The 19,640-nt window shown below is 41.0% G+C and overlaps 1 protein-coding gene across 2 annotated transcripts; it reads right to left on the minus strand.

Moving 5' to 3' along the window:
* Positions 1-1,564: 1,564 nt before the first annotated feature.
* Positions 1,565-19,004, minus strand: FBXO30 (F-box protein 30). Of its 2 annotated transcripts, XM_038132884.1 has the most exons (4): positions 18,780-19,004; positions 14,170-14,274; positions 5,327-7,415; positions 1,565-4,478 (listed from the first exon to the last, which is right to left on the minus strand). In XM_038132884.1, the coding sequence occupies exons 3-4, from the start codon at positions 7,397-7,399 to the stop codon at positions 4,275-4,277; spliced, it is 2,277 nt and encodes a 758-aa protein (XP_037988812.1). In that variant the 5' UTR covers positions 7,400-7,415; positions 14,170-14,274; positions 18,780-19,004; the 3' UTR covers positions 1,565-4,274. The 2 variants fall into 2 exon arrangements, with proteins under 2 accessions (XP_037988812.1, XP_037988813.1); XM_038132885.1 differs by lacking the exon at positions 14,170-14,274.
* Between the last annotated feature and the right edge of the window lie 636 nt (positions 19,005-19,640).

The raw sequence follows: 19,640 nt of genomic DNA on the forward strand, positions 1-19,640 counted from the left end.
TTGGCAAGCTATACTGAATGCTATCAGTCTTATTCCTTGCATTCCCTAACACATTTTTGGTCACTTTTTCTGGTAAATATCAATAAAAACCAAGCAGATGGATCCTCTGTCTCTGAGGGACCTTACTTTTCTATTATTCTTACCAAATACTGCCTCTGATACCACCAGCATGTAAAATCCACATCAAATACATCAAATGCTACCTTGCATTCAACTTAACCAATATTTGATTCAGGAATGCAAGCAGTGCTTGGAGACAGTTTACAACTAAAGCACATTAAAGCCCAAGTAGCAGCAGGATAACTCCTGCTGTTATGGAAAAACTGATAAATCACCACTGAAACACAGTTGCAGCATGTACAAGTCAAACTCCTGCATTCTCACAGAGTCTCTCAGAAAAGTCTGTATATGCTGGGACTCAACGCCTGAGTTATTCTATCTCTTCATTCAGTTTCCCTCTCCAGTTTGGAATATTGCTTCAATATTCACCAGATGCCAAAAAGTCACAGTATGAGACTCCCATTCTTCAAGCTCTGCTTTACATGCCATAACTTTTTATTAATCCTATCTGATTATTACTTTTTTCTCAGTGCTGTAAATGACTGCTAGGTTCTGCTCATCTGAAGATGATCAAAGCTGTCTGAACAGACATTCTAAAGGAATCTGATATTACAGCAGGCATTGAACTGTCCACTGAACTTAAATCTCATTTTAGAAAATTACATGCAGCACAGAAGTTTAGCAGTAGTAATCTCAGAAAAGCAACCTAAAACATACAGGCAAACCCCCTACAATACTTTAAGCATCAAGTATGTTAAAGAAAAATATTTCCTTACACAGCAGAATATCTAATCCAGTTATGGAGAGAGAACAACAAAATGTGGTCTGTCTAAAAAGTGAAATAGGCACAAGTTTTTAAGATTGAACTTAGTGCAGTATGGATACCATTTTTATTTGTAAAGACTATTAGTATGCCAGTATTAGCAAATACCAGGGCAAAACATCCATTTCTGAGCAGTCTATTTTAATGATGTTTTATATTTTCCCATTCCATAAGCAATCTGAAATACAACCATTATCTAAACACCCTAAATTTTGTTTCTGTACTATTCTAACTAGCAAGTTTCTAGAAGAATCTTTACACACAAAACAACACACTGAAACTGTTCTTTGCAAACCAGCAGCATATCATACTGATCATATAATCTTTCCAACTTATTATTCAGAAAAATCAGTTAGAACAGAACTACAAGCTACAATATGTGTCTTCAATGTTATGTACTCAAATCTTTAGTTGTGGGAGGGAATCTATGCTGCATAATAGACCAAAGCAATAGAAATGGGTAGATAATCTGAAAATGAATGACCAATCTTCATACTGAAACATGTATAAATATTTATCATTTCCAAATGATGCAATGTTTGAATGTTCGTATATAGTTTCCCGTGTGTAACTCTACTTTTGGAGTACTTACTGGAATCCTATAGGCAGACACTGAGCACCACGCTTGAACACCCAAAGGCTGGGGATGAGCTTTAAAGAAAACACAATCATACTAAAAGAGAAACTCCAAAAGTTTTATTAAGATTTCAACAGACATTGAAAAAAAATATTGCATAATGATTGAAAACATAACATCTTAAACAAAGTAGCAATGTGGTATCAAGTAAAAGAAAGACTGGAACAGCTGTCTATATATGCTGTACGGAACATGTACCAGGAAAGGGATATGACATTTTTAAAATTCAAGGGCAAATGTGAATAGGTCACATTTTGATAGACTGACTATACACCACAGATGTTTTACAAACTGCATAGCAGTGTAAAAAAAAGTTTCATCCTAAGTATACTGTATTTCTGCATTTGGAGCAGGTTACAAGGCAGATATGTTGTTTACAACATTGATATTTTAATAGCTCTGGATTCTCATAAAAAATAAACTAATTTAACAAAAAAGCCTGTATCTACATTTGAAAATAAAAGTGCATGTATTGAGAAATAGTGTTATTTCTTAAAAAGAGTACTTTAAAAGTTCATTTCAATAGATCAACAACTGATGATGCTTTAAATGCAGTTCTGCACTGTGCTACAAGCGAGGTTCTAACACCAGTTCTTCTAACTGAACATCCTCTTTTCCATAAGCACCAAGACACGTGCCTGCCTACCGTACTTATCAGGGTTCTGGGAAGTTACAAAGAATACAGAGTACCAAAACCACCAGATTGCTCACTAAAAATACCAGTAACCCAAGACAGATGTTTTGAAGTAGATTTAGCCATAAATGCGAGCACTGTCTCCTCAACTTTCAGGATCCTTCCAGTCACACAACTACTTTTAAACATTGGAGAGCAGCAGCAAGGAGCCATTAGAGCTGAAAGACAAGAACTGATGAAAGTCATCTCCTGCCTTGTACTGAAGAATTTGTGGGTAATGAGCATTTCAATGCATTCAAAGAACCAGGCTGGGGGTGTAAGATTCCTACCTAAAACCCAGTTGGTATAGTCAGATCTGTACTTGAATCTAGATTCTCCTTTCCAGATAACTGTGGTAACAGCTAAGAATTACTGCAAATGTTGCTAATTCCTGTAGAGGGTTTACTCCTTTCTTCTCTATACACAACAAAGAAGAGAAGTTGTGGAATGAGAACATGCAGTTTGAAGATCCAGGCAAAGCTTCTATTTGAGTTCTTATAATTTCAACTCATGGCACTGTTTTTTGGGTTTTTTTTCTGGGCACCTGTAGCACTCTGAATAGAAAAAAGGCAGTGAATGTTTAGCTGGACTGAATCCAGAATGGGAAATGCACAGATACCAAAGCTGTGAACTGCAGCCAGATTAGCCATAAACAAGTGTCCGATACAGAAATTACAAGTAATAAATTTAGCCATTTTTGTAAACATCTCCTCCTTACTAATCTTTTTTTTTCCTATAATGGAAATACACACTGTATTTCATTGTTCCGAGCTCTGGTCTGTTTCTGTTTTAGTTTTGTGGCACAGTTGCTAAGTGCAACAGGCTAGAGACACCGACAGTAATACAAACAAGTTGGAAAGTCAGTTCAAGTTATTAAAGTTTTGCTATACCAGGCCATTTTTCATAGCATGTATTATCTGTTCACAAACGCTTTGTAAGATCTTTTCTTATGGAAGACTGGAAGCAAATGGGAGTTACTGGTTTAACAAATGTGGATTAATGTAACATTTCTGATATGCCTTATACATTTAACAAATCATGTCTCATCTTATGAAGATGATACATTTGCTATATATACCAGTAATTTAAAATGCTCCTTAGAAAAGCAGCATTTTTATAGACAAATTAACAGAAAAGGAGACGATACATGTCACAATACCACAGAACAAGTAAAGCCCTTTCATTAGCTGCACTATAAATTCATTACTGTTCATCAGATACTTTGAATTTGTGACTGCTCAAGCAATTTAACCCTCAGCCAACTGGAGGACAAAGAAAAACTTTCTGAACATTTGACATTGATATCATTGTAGGTGTGAGAGTAAAAACTAGTATTCCATGGTTTTAGCTCTAAAAGTTTTGCTCCCAGAAGTAAAACAACTTGTTAAGAGTTAGAAGAAAAAAATAGCAATTGTTGACATGTCAAAACAAAGTTGTACTAAAAATTAAGCTGCTGTAAATCTGAGTTCACTTATATCATTCCTAAAAAACCTTTCTTTAAAAAAAAAAGCTGATCCTAGATCACCTGTTAACTAGGAAGAGCAGTAGAACACTGATTTAATGAGAAAAGATGTGCTTAAAAGCTGTGTTTGAGACATTTATTATAAAGTTTTGAATTCTTCCTTATCTTTCAAATATTTGGATTATAATTTGTTTAAAAAAAAAAAAACAGACACAGAAGGTACAGGATTTGGACAGGACTTTTCTCTCACTACAATTCAGTATTTCCTATCCAAATGTGGATACCATTTAGAGGCCATTTTTGAAATGTTACCAGTCAACAGCTACATGGGCACCAGTGAATCAGAAAACACACCTTAGGATTTTGTTCTTAAATTACATAAGTTAGATAAAACTACCCTGTCCAGCAAGTTCCGAATTTTTCAAACGTTAAGGCAACTTTCATTACTTTCCAGCTAAACAGCATTATAAAAAATAAATGTCACTTCAAACCTTATATACACAGTGACAGAGTAGATTTAGCTAGAAAGTATCTTTAGTACATTAATAAAGTGTCTCGTAATATTACCGAGGTTCTATCAGGTGCTTGAGTGTATGTGCAATTGGAGTGGCTGCAGTACTTAAAGTACCGGCTTCAAAACAGAGCGCAGTGACCGTCCCTCCTTGGTGAGCTCTCGTGTCACACACATGCATGGCAGCGGCACAGCCTCCTCTCTTCTCTCCACAGCGTTGTAGCTGCACTTCTTCAAGTGGTCAGCCATGCTCACGATGTCAGCAAACTTCCACTCATTCACAGTACAAAAGGCTGTACTGAAGCGCCAAACCTAGGAAATAAACTGCACTTAGGCTCACAGTGTTTCAAGATACCTGAACTCAGAGCAGGAAATCACATGCTTGTGCTAGAGAACTTTTGGGTAATGTTGTCAGTAACTCACCCTAAAAATCAACATGACAAAACCACACTATACAGGACTATAAATAGTGTTCGTTCACACTATATATAGCTCACACTATATATATTGTTTGTCCCAGGCTGATTCAGACTCCAAGACAACTCTGAACACTGGGAAGAAACAAAGGCAATATATTTTGTGTCCACAAAATAGATACAATTGGAAGTTAAATTACAAGGCATTTTAAGACCAGTCACAATAGTTCGTTTCTTATCAACTTGTGCAACTCCAAGTGAGTACTGCAAATACTTTGCAGTTTGGGGTGGGGAGAACGGTAAAAGCTGCATTACACAAAGGTCATCCAAAGGTTTTAAATTATTTCAATATTTAAGGCATTCAGTACCAAGGCAATAGATATGATCTCAACAGGCTTGAAAATAAAAATTGCTGTAAAGACTACATAGGCAAGAAAAGCAAACTTTGTAGGGAGCTTTCCCACTTCTATGGAATATTGATCTTAAAGCAAATCATGAAGTAATCTTTTAACATTTTAAAATATTGGAAAAAACCAGAAGCTAATTTACTTACATCCAGCAAAAACTATACAGACTCTACTTCTATTTCTCCAAGTGTGGAGAAGACTGAGACAACCTGCAGCAACCTGAAAGGTTATTATACCAAAATCTAGTAGTAACAGACACAATATTAAGAGAAAAACCAGAAACAGGACCAATATAATACTTTCTCTTTCACCTTCAAAATAAAAAATAGCAACTTACCTTTTCTTTTACCTGCCAAGAACTTCCTTCTGGGCACTTTCTCTTCTCCCAAAGCAGTATCACCATTCCACGTGCTTGAAGCAAGCTTCCACACACATCTCTCATTAAACGTGACACTCTTGAAAGCTGACATAAACTAAAGCCATCTAGAAAACTAGCAATGTGCTGCAGCACCTCAAAAGGTAGACTACTCAGATGGTCATTGTGTAGTCCAATTAAGCAGCTTTTTGCTGGTTCTACTAATACTGTGGATATACAAGGCTGAACTCCAAATGACCGTAAGTGGCGGTCATGAATTATTTTTGCCCCTTGTGTTGAAGGGCAAAACCTTCGTTGAGAATATGTGCACCCATAGTATGCCAAAGGGCACCTCTGCTCCATCCAGCCATTAAGGCCAGCATGAATGTCTCCATGCACATTCTTAAAATGCGACGAAAATTCGTTCCTTCTAAACAACTGTCCACAAACAAATGTAAACATTGAACGCTGTTTTGTTTGGTATCTAGCCACATATTCCAATACCAAATCCAATCCAAGGGTCTGGAATGGACTTGGATTTGAGAGCTGTGGGTTGGCATGATCACATGCAGAAGCTGAAGCTATTTCCCCCACCATTGTATTTGTGGCCAGTATAGCAGATGGGAGAGAAAACGTCTGGGTCCCAAAGTCAACGTGATAGACATCGACAGCGCGGCTTTCTGATATCCCCCTACCTCCGGGAGAATCTCCTAGGCAAAACAACAGAGCTGCAGTGATTAGATCAATTCCCTGAAGGCCCATAGGATCTTCTGTAATCTCCAAATCTGATGTATCAACAGCTTTGTCTTCTTTTGGTGTTGACCAATAATGGTTAACAAGGAATCTGTACGATCGATGCCGTAAAAGTGAAAATGCATCTATGTTTCTCAATCTTTCTTGTTCCACTTGTCTCTCTAATATTTCTTCCTCATTAGCATTATGGGGAAGTAGTACATTATTAGCATTGCCATTAACTAAGTGATCAGCTGGTATTACTTCAACTTGTGCTGTTACAGGGCAGGAGCTGCAAGACTGTAATGCTTCATCATCATGAGATGCAGTACATTCACCATTTGCTACACTGGACGGTTTTGAGTTAGATACACCAAGATCTTCACTGTGGTCCAACACCTTTGAACATTCATTTTCTACGTGAAAGCCATTACACAAAAGTGAGGAGTTACTGAGGTTTAGATTTAAGTCATGGTCTTGCACAACATCATAACAAATATCACAAGAACCATTTTGCTCCATTTGTGAATTTTGACTCAGGCTATCAAAGTTACTTCCCCCAACTGCTCCTACATTATCTTCATCTGGATTTTCAGAGTCAGACTTTTTATCCTGAATAATGTCACTAGAAGCTTGTTCTTTAATCTTGGGATCTTCTTTCATTTCATGTGGTGAAATGCAGAGGTTTGAACTTAACATACCAATGTCCCTTGTAGCTGTGTTCAGGATATCCAGAGCAGCAGCCAAACTTCTTGTTGTTTCCACAGTAGCTTGATAAAGTGCACCATAGGATTCCTCATCTACAGGCATCAAACCATTGGTATGCACCGTATCGGGGGCACTTGGTTTGACAGAGGTTTGCTCTCTGGATTCTGGTATTTGATCACCTGCTTTTGACATCATAGTTGCTACTTTAAGTGATTCTAATAACATGCGCTGGTCTTGAAGAGCTAAAGCCATATCTAGCTGCTCCACTTCATCGACATCTTTACTCAGGTTTTCGTAAGATTTTCGGTCAGCATAACTGACTGGCCATCTATTCCACTCCATGGTACAGCATACCACACTTGCAGGACAAACTTCTAGATGATCAGCAATTTTATTTCGGGCTACTATGAAGGGACATCCGAAGCCACTATTCAAACAAGGCACTCTTTCAAGTGGACATAACATGCGATGTTCCTCAGCTTTACATGAGTGAAAAACTGCCCCACAAACCAAGGGGCAGCCAATCAAATCACAGGAAATGCCTGGCTCGGGTCTGGTCATGCAACGACGGCTGACACAGTTCACACAGTGTAAGTGCTGCTGATGTTCCTCCATGACTGTAAATCCAATTCTGAGCAAAGAGAAAGGAGACAACAGCATAGAATGTTAATATTGTTAATATTTACTAGCTACTATTTGCAGTTTTGCATGCTTGGTCAGCAGACATTTTAAGAAAAGGAGTACGTAACATCTTATTTCAAAGAACTGGTGCTTAAAAGTTAAGCTGAAAATTAAAAATACCCATTTGTATCAGAGCCCAGAACATAGTCTATGCATTTATTTACCAGGTCTAATATATGCAACTTCAGTCAAGATGTTGTATAAACCTTCACTGTGGAATAACCCCTTTTCCCTGCTCATTGCAAAAAGATCATTCCATGAAAAACAAAGCATGACCTTTGACTATATAGCCAACTGTTTACAGCCAACAACAATTATAAATGATACAATTGCACAGAGCACAGAGACAAAATAAAGGAAACCAGATTCATCCTCATGTCCAATTCTCTAAATTAAACAGAGGCAATCTGTTCCCCAGGCTGCCTGCTGCCGCCTAAGCCACTGACACCTTCTTACAGTTCTGTTTGAGGCAATCTGCAGCCTTCAGGGAGCATCTCAATTCCATGCCTTCCCCCATTCTCTCCCCACTCCCTGCTTCTTACAGACTGCAGTCCTTCACAACAGCTCTTCACTCCTTTTCTTCATCTAAAGCCTATAGCCCCTCCCTTTATTTTCTACAGTAGTTGTTGTACAAGGGTAGCAAATAATACTACATAATTACATTACATATTTAATAAGTCCTTTTATTTCACTGCAAACATTCACATAAAACTTTAGTTGCCTACATGGTCCTATCTATATGTCCACTTCAACCCACAAAAGGTAATTTTTTAATGCATCCCATGGCCACCCTGTTCACAATATCAGCAATTCAAAGTGTAACGATATCAACAACTCTGCATAACAAGGCCAAACAGCAATAAAAAATCAAAATACATATACATCCATGGTGCAATCTCCAACAACACATTCACACCAACAAAAAAATTCAATTCTTTGTTGTGGAAAAATAAATAAAAAACAAGGAAAAAAAAAGAAGAGTAAACTTTGTGTCTTTGTATCATACTTTGAGAAAGTCTGGAATTGCTCTCCACATGGAGTGCAGGACAACACAACTTACAAAGCTCTTCCCTATGCTCTTACAAACTCCCTCTCAGAAGTGATATCAGTAGGGATTAAAGTTCAGAGGTATCAGTGAATAACTTGTACAGAGCCAAATCTCAAAAATACTGTTGCAAAAATACATTGCTCATTCCCTCTTTTCCTTACTCCTCTCCCTCCAGCAATTTTCATGAGAAAGAAAACACTCAAAGAATTTAAGATTAATAAAAATGGTTCTTTACTCTGCTAACAAGTGCTCTCACGCATTGTCTTTAGACTAAACACTTCAGGTTTAATGCATTAAATCTTCTTAAATTAAAATTACTCTAAACTATAAAAAGAAAACTGCTTCTCTTGAAACTGAAGGCAAAAGGAAACAAAAGTGCCTTTTGGACACTCCACCTTAAATAATTTAAAGCATTTAAACAGAAATATATGTGACACCTCACTCACTTGTATTCTTTTATAATGCTTTGAAATTCATGCCAACTTTAAGCAGCAATCAGTCCTCATCCCCCCTGCTTCGTAATTTGGATAACTTAAATATTTTAGCCACCCACTCTCCTGAACACTTTTAACAAAAAGGCATATGTGCTACACTTAGCAGGCAAAACACAGCTGAATTTCCCCCACCATACCTTAGCATTTATATACTGAGTAACAGTAAGTTCCAAATAAATTGTCAAGCGTATCAGTCGCTGGACTCAGTGACTGACTTGTTCAACATTTTTGCAAACATCTCTGGCACACAACCTGCTTTTGACTTGCAAATTAAATCAGATAGCATCTACTACAAAGAGATTAAACATGTTCAGTAAAGAATGAAAAAATTTTTTGACTCCTCTGAAGATAATTTTAGTTCTTCCAGCAAAGCCCTCTCTGAGTAATTCTTGCCAAACACCGTGGCCTGTTGCTAGACCAAAGAAAATCTCAGAAATTTCCATCAATACTGAAACCAAACTACTTCTCCTCAAGTCAACAGGTGAACAGAGATCAAAAGGAAGCTCTCAGGTTATGTGTGTATTTTAAAGTGAACAAGATAAAATGGAAATAGCACTGAAAAAGACAATTGCTAGTTAATAATGCCAGGGCCTTTAGAGATCCCAGCCCCTACTTCATCTATCTAAACAGAGTCCTGCTCCCATAAAGCAACAGCCTGCTCACTTCGAGCTGGCCAGAACTGAGCTACTGGGAGAGCAGCACGTGGGTGTGCTCAGGGCAGGAGGACCAATGACTCTCTTAGGATGGGACAGTGTGTTGCCCACTGGGCTCAGCTGCACAGGCTCACCTGCCCATAAGGGTACCTGAGATGACCTCTGCCTCACTGTGGGGTTTATGGATGCTCTCATCCTATCAAGCAGCTTCACCATCCACTTGACAGTACCCCAGGTAAGAAGAGGGCACTCATGTCATGAGCTGCCAATGCCCTCTCCCACGGGGTGGAAAAGCTGGGTACAGTCTGACAGCAGCCCAGGGGTAATGCTGTCAGGACTCACTCACAGGACAGCCAAAGGAGCAGGCATGTTCCTCCACAGCAGCGAGGGGCAGGCCTGGGCTCCCCTTGGTGCCACATGGCTCCATGCTGGGCAGAAACGGGCGTGGGGAGCGGTGCAGACACACGTCCTGTCCTGAGCCTCATGGCTGCCTGCAGCCCATTCCACACCAACTATGACACTTGGACTTCAGTGGGAATTTCACATCAACACCATCACATCATGTCAAGATGTGTTGCATGACAGCAATTTGGGCCAAAATTTTACTGATTTTGGGCAAGGTGGATGAGCCACCTTCACTCAACCCAGAAAGGGGACATAAGTGAATTATGTTGGAAAAACAGCACACACTGCAAAGCCAGTACTATTCTGCTTCTAGGCCAAAGCTGGCCCACATGCAGCAGCTCAGAACACAGCCAAACTGAGCTCGTGTTTGCCTGCACCGTTTCTGGAGACATACCCTAAATTAGTCAACCATCATTAAATAGTATCTTTAAATAGCCTGAGCTTAGACAGAACATTCTATTAAGACAGTAAAACATCCTCCTCCCCAGCACACTATCTTGGTCTTTACAAGTCAGATTGTGAAACTTGAGTTGCACAATGATACTGGCTTTTCTCAGGCTCCTGAACTCCTTTCACTCATAAGCTAATATTCATCAAAATTTAACTATTTCATATAAGCAAATGACCTTTCAAAGTAAGAAGGAAACAAAATCTGGTGAAAACATCAAATATCACTAACAGACAGTGTGTGAAAGCCAAAGCTGACACTAAAATCCCAAGTTCTATCAATAGCTAGATGCTAATTTGTTCTATTACAGATGCTTCAGATTGGTTTTATCAAGAAACAGGCACAAAATTGATTAAATAGCTGAAGTAACTTATTCGCTCAGTTTCTATAAATAAGAATTTTACTGGTCACCTAGAAGTTTGATATTAATTGCCATTTATCTTAAAATTCAAATCCTTTGGCTCATTTTCTAAACATATAATTTAAAATATCTTCAGACATCAGTAGACCATCAGCAGAACATTCACTAAAATTCTGCTTTCTGCTTACAAGCCTTAACTCCTCAGTACCTCCTGCAAAACTTCAATTTAGTCGGAATGTTGCATTCTATTTATAAGTTACTACAAAGTCTCTTTAAATATATTAAATGTCCTTTTATGCATTTTTAATTTTAATATTGAGCTTTAAACTCAACAGCTGTTTTGGGCAGTTATGAGTTCCTGGACTGTGTGAACTACTTTAGGCTTCTGATATAATTCAATTCTTAAATTGCAAATTAAGTCCAAAGGAAAAAAAAAAAACAAATGACCCTATCAAACTGGTAAAATAAATAGATAAGACCTCAAGAATTAGCACACTGATTAATCAGCAAATGGCCATGACTCACTCTATTTTGTAAGCTAACTTTGTAAACCGCAGAATTTAGCACCTCTTTCATTCATAGATTAAGAGCATTCACATATGAATAATTTCCCATTAAAGAACCACGACCAATATATCATTAGTACTATACTGAGAACAAGAACCACCCTCTTTCCAAATACTGCTTTGTAAAGAAAAAACCTGTTGGGTAAAGGGGAGATAAAGAAAATTCTCGCTGGAGGTAACAAGTCCTTTTATTTCCTCTAGTACAGCAGATTGAAAGGGCTAACAAAGAATGTCATTGCTGACATAAAGAAAAATACCTGTTGTTAAAACACCAATAATATTGACAGAGTTTATATCCCACTGTGTTCCCTGTCACAATATGGTCAGAAGACAGTGTCAGATCAATGACTACAGCAAGAACGAACAGCTGTCCTTTTCTGCTAGTGTAGTGTCAGCAACCAGCTTCAGTTCCTTCAGTGCAGGGTGCTGAAGTACATACACTTGACTGTTACTAGCAGAGAAACCTAAAAATACATCCCGTTCCAGTGAGGTGACCACTGCTCTCAGAATTTGTGCCATCACTTGATGTTATTGTACATACTATACAGTCAGCTGACTAAATCAGCCAGAACATGCTTTGAAAATCTGTCATAATTAAAAGGATTAAAATTCCAGCTGCTACAGCCACGTGATTTCCAGTTGCTTTTGTAACACAAACATTAAAATAGCATAATAAGGGTTTCAGACACACACAATGCTTCAGCTGCAAGTGTGAGCTCTCACTTTCTTCTATACCACAAAAACTGTACTTAGTATTATCAAACCCAAAGCCGGCTTGCTCACCCACTCCTATATGAATACTTTGGGGCCAATAAGACAGGAAATCACAGCAACCATTACTGCTATTGGAGCCCTCCATTACACAGCCCCCTATTATTCATCAAACCTATAAAGCTCAACTACCTTTAAGACTCTTCTATCAAATTCAACTGAATAGACCAACAGGTTCTTAAATTACTGTTTCAAGGAAGTAGAAGACTAGAGACACACAAGCTGTACTACAGGTTTAAACTCCCAGGAGCATCCAAATGCACTCACAAGTAAATACATGCAAACCATACTAAAAAAAATTCCCTTTTGTTTTGGACATTGCAGAAGTGATGCTTTAAGTTTTAGCTTTCATATTTTTCAGATCCTGTACTGCAGTAGTGTATAACTCTGAACTTCAGAGTGTTAGTTAGTCCTCATCACAGCTTGGCCTGACAAAACAATCCTTCCAGGCCTGAGAACCAAGGTGATCATCACAGCCTCAGGCCCAAAAAGTATAAACAAAAGTAAATTTCGGGGGAGCAAACTGGGGGAGTGTGACTTCATTACCTGAAACTGCAACTGAACAATTAACACCTGATGTGCAAAGAGACTGAACTTGTATCTGCGAGAAAAACTCACGACAGTCATCCATCTTGGGTATATATAGCCTCTGTGAGGCTCCTGCACTGCCCAAGGTGTATTTGTTAAAGGCCTTTAATAAATGCTCACTTTAACTCTGTCTGTCTAGCCTCTGTTCGAGCTACCCAGTCCAAGGCATCAGAAGAGACAGCTGTATATCTTCCATCTTTTTCCCAGATTTCTGTTAGGAGCTTCTCTTTCAGATGCCAAACTTAAATTCTCAACCTTACACGATACTAATTACCACCCCCCAACCCTAAGTTCATCAGGACAACCCTGATTTCTGTCACAACACGGTAGACCAGGGAAGCTAAAACTATATTCAAAACAGTGAATGAGTGTTCACTGCATTCTCAAACATAAATTCATCCACAACAAAGACGAGAGCATCTTCCCTGGCTGGTAGTGACTGCACATACTGAACATACTAGAAAGAGTTTACATTAATTTATTGTTAATCATGGAAAACATGAAAAGAGCTCCTATTACTAAAGCCCAAACTACTATGTAAGCAGGATGCTACTTCAACCATTACCATCATAGTCTACAGCTATTATTATGTATTACACAAAAGAGGCAGAAAAAGGTTACACTAAAACATGGCTTTTTACTGCAAGAAAAAAAACCCTCAGGGGGACACATACTTCTGGAAATATTCCAGTTTTATCAGTGGGCTAGCATCGAAGGAATATATAGTAGCTGCTTTTTTAAGCAGAAATCAAAGTTACCTATCTGCCTCACAAACAAACCAGACCAAAAAAAGAGACATCTCTAGCTACAGCAGAAATAGTGACCACTAGAATTATAGGGAATTGCAACCTTTTTTATGCCACCCTTATAAAGAAGACTTCTCCCTGTCTGCCCCTGCCTCAAATATCCTTTCTTCCTAGAGGCAAACCATCTTCCTACCATTCAGAGAATACAGAAGAGTTATTTCCTCCCAAATCATTGCAGCAAAAAAAAAAAAAAAAAAAAAAAAAAAAAAAAAAAAAGTTTAAGGGGAAAAGAGCCAAAGCAAAACACTGCTTTGACTGAAGTGGATCCTCCACCTGTCTGGCTTTGTTACATTTTAGAACAGAAGCTCTGACGAAATGACAGAACACTTTCTTCTATCCTTGTTAAACTCAGTTAAAAGAGTGCTAAAAATCAAACGCCAAACTACTAGGCTTTTCTTTAGAGTACTTTTGTGACAGATCTGCCATGCATTCTTGCTTCCTTGACAGATTTCCCAGAGAAGAAACCCAAAGACCTCAAAGTGCCTTTGGCCACACATGGACACAGGACAACCGCACGAGGAACAGCTACACTTGCTGCATGGCTCAGGCACAAAAGCACTCTACCTGTTGAGGTGGTGACAGGGCAGAATCAGCTAGAGAGCCAGTAGATTTCATGTGTAAAGCACTTCTGAACTTGAACACAGTGTGACTCCTCGACTGCTGCAGATTCTGCAAGAAATGAGATCAGAAGTAAGGTTTCATTTCAGGTGTAGGTATTACTTTATGTATGTACAATCCCCTGAAAAGGTCATGTGCTCACACTGTCTGGGGCTACAAACGCTGAAATTTTTTGTAGATTTTATGGGAATATAAACAAGTTTATAATAGATTTCCCAAGTACAACCTAAGTTCTGTCATTTTAGCTTATTGCTAGCTATTAGTCACACTGGATGGTAACCTAATTATATTTAAGGCTGTAAGAGATTATTAAAAGTTATTATTCTGAGCTACTGCACTGAATTCACTGCTCTGACCACTTCAGGAAAAAAAAAAAAACAAACTCATATGGAAGACTGCAACAGCTGGAGAACTAAAATAAATAAATAAAGTTAGATTCTTTTGCAAACTGCATTTTAGTCTAGTTAAAATTTGTCCATCTTCAGTCTTAATACATGGTAACTTATTGAGCAGTTGCTTACTATTAAAAAGCTTTTTACTGTAACAAGATGCTTCCATTCTTTCATTCCCAAGGATTACCACTAAAACGTGAGAGAGGTGAAACTGAGGTGATATGCCCAAAGGAACAATGATATTCTTATCCCAATACCAACTCACAAATCCTCCAGAAAAGCAGGAAAGAAAATAAGCCATTTCTCAGTAACCAGAAACAGAACTACTGGAAAAAATAATGCATTCTGTATTACAGTAGGTAGTTTTAACCACCCAAAAGAAACAAAAAATAAATCCTTCTTACATAATATTTTAATTCATACATGCTGCTGCCGAAGAATTCCTGACCTCTGCATACTTAGAGAAATCAGGCCAAACATCTCGTTAATTTACTGTTTCAGGTCTTACTACACAAGTTTAACCAGGTCCCATAGCAAAATGAGAAAACAACTTCAAAGTAAATAGACTATGAAAGCAACTTCTCTCCAACATCCTACACTGAAGTGCAATGTCATGTATTCTGTCCATATTATTTTTTCTGTTGAAAATATACCCTTGTTAACAGACAATGGCCTGACTAATATGTAGCAATATAGAGAGTACACAAAAAAATTTAAGACATACCCACAAGGATACCTTATCAGATTACACTGAAGTAGAAATGATGGGAGTTTGTCTCAAAATATTTTGAAAAATTTGAAGTAAAACAAAAATATTAGATATTATATGAGAAAGTTTTAACAACTTCATTCTATTTTCAGGTATTTCCCTTTCTTATCAAATGAAAGAAACTTTTTGCAGCAACTGTCAGGCTTTTCCCCTTTCCAAGCTGCTTGGTTTTAAAACCAACAAAACATTTAAAAAAAAATAGTTTTAAATAAAACTATTGTCTAAACCAAACATCACCTATCTCAAAGAGTTGACGACAGAAAGTTGGGAATATATCTCATAGTGAGCATGTTATACCAGCTCTTTCAATATGTTTCTAACGTGAATGAAGAACTGGAAAACATGAGCGATCATCTTTACTACAAGTTCGCACAGAGTTTCAGGACATCTGATTATTCATCAATTTGTTATCTCTAATATCATTTAGACCACCGTTTCCAAATGTCAACAGGCTTGATGCTATTTCTTTTTGCCCAAGGACTCCAGCTGAATGATCCTATCCAAACACATTCCTTATCTGGCGACAACAGTGACTCAGACAAAACAAGGTTTTGTAAGAGCATTAAAGCTTTGCCAATAAAGCACACTCCTATAAAGATCCTATTTGCAATGAATCTTGCAAATTCACACCAACAAATTTCTCTGTCAAACAGGACTTTTGGAAAACTACAGTTTGTACTAGAGATGTTTCTAAATGGGCAAATAAAAGCTCGAACTTCAACAAAACATCACCCACCTTCCAGCACCTCTGCAGCCAAGTCTAAGCCAGGTATCTACACTCAGCCTCAACCACTACCTAGAGTTTTACATGAACAGCTGTAACTATATCACTCAGAAACTTACCTCACCATGCCTCTCATTCTCCAGTCTTAAGTTTAGACCTATCATTTTTTCATTGTGATCTCACATTAAGAGCTCAGATCAATGTTGGACATTTGGTAAGAAACAGCACAATCTACTCAACCGGATGCTGTATTGACTGTAGGTGTTTGCAGAGTCCTGAAGCTTCAAACAGCATTAAAAGATTACTAAAAGATGATAATAAGACATCAAGTGTCGCATCAGAAACTATTAAAAACAGCTTGCAAAGAAAGTCAGAATCTAGAGCTCCCTTGTCATTTTAACTCTCTTGGTCTGTTTCAGTTTATATTACAAGACTTTTCAGTCTTTTTCCTTCATTCAATATTGAGACTAGACAGTGCCCTGACACTTAGGACAGCTTACACAGATTTCTCTGTGACCATCAATAATGGAAATATTTGTTTCTTTGTGGTCTGCTCAGGAATACTTACCACCCCTTATACAATCTAACCATCTCACCAAGAGATACATTTATTCTCATTATGCAGATAGGGAAACTGAAGGGAAATTGTCACCAGTACAATGATGACTATACATGATTCCCTGCTCCCATCTTTATTCCACTGGACCTCATTGTCAGAGGCAAACAGCATTTGCCTCCTTTTAGATAGAGCCCACCAAAGAAATAGGTCTATCAATATGAGGGAAATTTTACTCCTTTTAGTTCAATTGGACTGAAGGAAAACCAGGGGTTTCTTACACAGCTGAAATCTGCAGCAGCCACAGGAACTCATTTGAAGACTAATAACCATATGCTTTCTCCTTCACAAAGCTGTAGACTACACCCTCTGTTGTAGACACTCCTTACAACCTAAAAACCTGGCTGTACAAAACCAAGCAGAAATCTTGTCCAGAAGCTTTCCAACCAGATACTGCTTGTTAAATGCAGCACTTACTTTGCCCATTAGACTTCTAACTTTGAAGAAGAAGGCAAGAAAAATATAACCCGAATTTAAGAATTTAATTGCGCAAATGCAGAATTTAGTGCAAAAGAAAGAATATTCAGGCAGCAGAGTAAAAACACTGCTTTTGCATCGCTTTTGCCCATTCTGCTGGGATTCTCCTGTTTTCTAGCACCTTCTAACTTTGGAAGCAAATGAGAGAAGAGACCCTACAAAAAGTCTCAGCTTGCAATACAATCCAAATTCACTCTCTCTAATCTATTTCTTCTCTCAATGAAACTTGACCACTATGGGGAAATTCCACATAGATATTTACATGCATGCAGAGTAAAGCTGCCAGTGTATTCCAGGTACTCGACTTGCTCACCAACAAAGTTCTTCTAATATTTTCTGTACTTCTGGGAGAAGGGTGCAGGGGGGAAGGCCATAGATAATTGACATCCTCCTCAAACCGGATGCATGCACCTTAACCCCTCAAATCACAGCACCAGTTAAGGTGTATCACATCAATGTGAAGCAGAAGGCAGCAGCTTTCCAGGTGAAGGACTTAACCATCAAGTACTGCACACCAATTCTAGAGAAAGCAGAGGAGATATCCTGCCTTAAGTGCTAGCACTAGCAAGGTGAGGCTGTTACTTCAGGGGCACTGGGTTTGGACTAGTATGCTAACAAAAAATACTTCTCTGGCATTATTAACAACACAAACAGCGAAAGGGAAACAAGGATTATGAAAAGCTCCTCAGCCAAATCCGAGCGGAGCTTTACAGAACAAAAGAAAGCCACCTCTCCGGCCCATGGGTTATTTCCCTTAAGAATTTGGAAGACCCGCTGCGAACAACAGCGACGCTAGAACTTTTGGAAGTGAGGCCACACCACCGTTCCAAGACGCGAGCCGTTCCACGAGCTGCTGTCATCTCCCTGTACGCTTCTGACTGCCGACCCGTGGGGTTACAGGAGTACAGCCACACAACCCTCGTTACCTTCGTAAAGGAGGGAAACAAAGGCTCCACCGCACGTCAAAAAACTGCCATTAAGAAAAGGGACTGAGAGGAGAGAGAAAACACCACCTCTTGCACGGTCTGAGCACATCTACTCGAAATAACACAAACACGGGGGATTAGAGAAGGATTTCAGCAATACCTCTGGACTATTTGCTCTCTTCTCCCTCCTTTCACGCCGAAAGGCGACTCTCCGACTGCGGTCTCACAGCCCCAGGCAGACCCCGGCCCCACGCCCTTCCCACGTGCGATCGCGACAGCCCGACAGCTCTGGCACCACGGCGGGGTCAGAGGAAGCGCCCGCGGCACCGCTCGCTCCGCCGCCACCCGCGGGCCCGGCGGCAGCGGCCACCCGACACGACACGGCCCGGCCCGGCCGGCACACACCCGGCGCTCCGGGGGCACGGGGGCCGCGCGAGGAGGAGGCGGCGCCGGCGGAGCCGCACACCGAGCCCCTCGCGGCCCCTTCCAACGGCGACCCGGCAGGGGTGGCGGCGGGGAGGCGCCCCCGGCCGCTCGGGCCCCCGCGGGGCCGCCATCTGTTTACCGCCCGGCTGCCGGGCAGCGGGCGCGGCCGCGGGCGGGCGCAGGGCCCGGCTCTCCCCGCCACTCGCGGACAGCAGCGGCGGCTCACCCGTCCCCGTCGCTCCGCAGGCAGGCGAGCAGGCGCGGGAGCCTGCGCTGCGCCTCGCGCTTTCCCCCCGCCGGGCTCCGGCCGCCACCGCACTCGGTCCCCTTCTCTTCTCTTCTTCTCGCTTCGCTTCGCTCCGCCTCTCCCGGCCCGGCCTCGCCGCCCGCGGGGCTCCCGGCGCGGCCCCGCTCCGGCCGCGCCCCCGCCGGCCGCGCGCGCGCGCGTGCCAGGGACAGGGCCAGCGAGCGCGCGGCGCGGGGCGGGGCGGGGCCGTCGGGGGGCGGGGCCGGGGGCCGGGAGCGCGCGCGCTCGCGCCGGCACGGCCCCGTTCCCCCTCGGCGGAGGGGGCGGGGTGCCCGGATGTCGTGCGCGTGCGCGGAGGCTGCCGAGGCCGGGAGTGGCGTGTGGGGCCCGGAGCGCGCCGCCGCCCCGGGGCTGCGGGCCGGCACTGCCTGCCCTGCCCTGCCCTGCCCTGCCCTGCCCTGCCCGTGGGGTCACTGCTCCGGCAGCTCTCCCGAGCCCTCCTGTGCGGGCTGAGGGCACAGCGAGCACGGCTGCTGTCTTGATCCAGACAGTCCCGCTCCGCTCGCCTGGGGCCGGATCATCAGCCTTGGTTCCAGCGTAGAGCCACCACCGCCACCACAATCCATCCCGTAACCAAAGTCGCCTTTCCGAGTTCTCTGCAGGCGCTGGGCCTTGCTAAAAGCTCTCACCTCAGCAAATCCTTTCCTGCCAGCCATCGGTAACACCGCAGTACTGGCAATGCTTCTCTAACACCTTTCTTGGAGTGTGTTAGGCTTATGGTCCAGAACTTCATTCCCAGAAACTTGGCCATACACCCACAGGTGCTGGTGGCTGAGCCTT

This window comes from Motacilla alba, chromosome 3 (genome assembly GCF_015832195.1).
Source record: "Motacilla alba alba isolate MOTALB_02 chromosome 3, Motacilla_alba_V1.0_pri, whole genome shotgun sequence".
NCBI classification, from domain to species: Eukaryota; Metazoa; Chordata; class Aves; order Passeriformes; family Motacillidae; genus Motacilla; species Motacilla alba.

Excerpts from the sequence above, each read along its gene's own strand:
- FBXO30 (XM_038132885.1), bottom strand. The coding sequence starts at position 7,399 with ATGGAGGAACATCAGCAGCACTTACACTGTGTGAACTGTGTCAGCCGT. Across the intron at positions 4,479-5,326 it reads CTTGGCAGGTAAAAGAAAAG|GTTTGGCGCTTCAGTACAGC; the intron begins GTAAGTTGCTAT and ends TTTATTTCCTAG.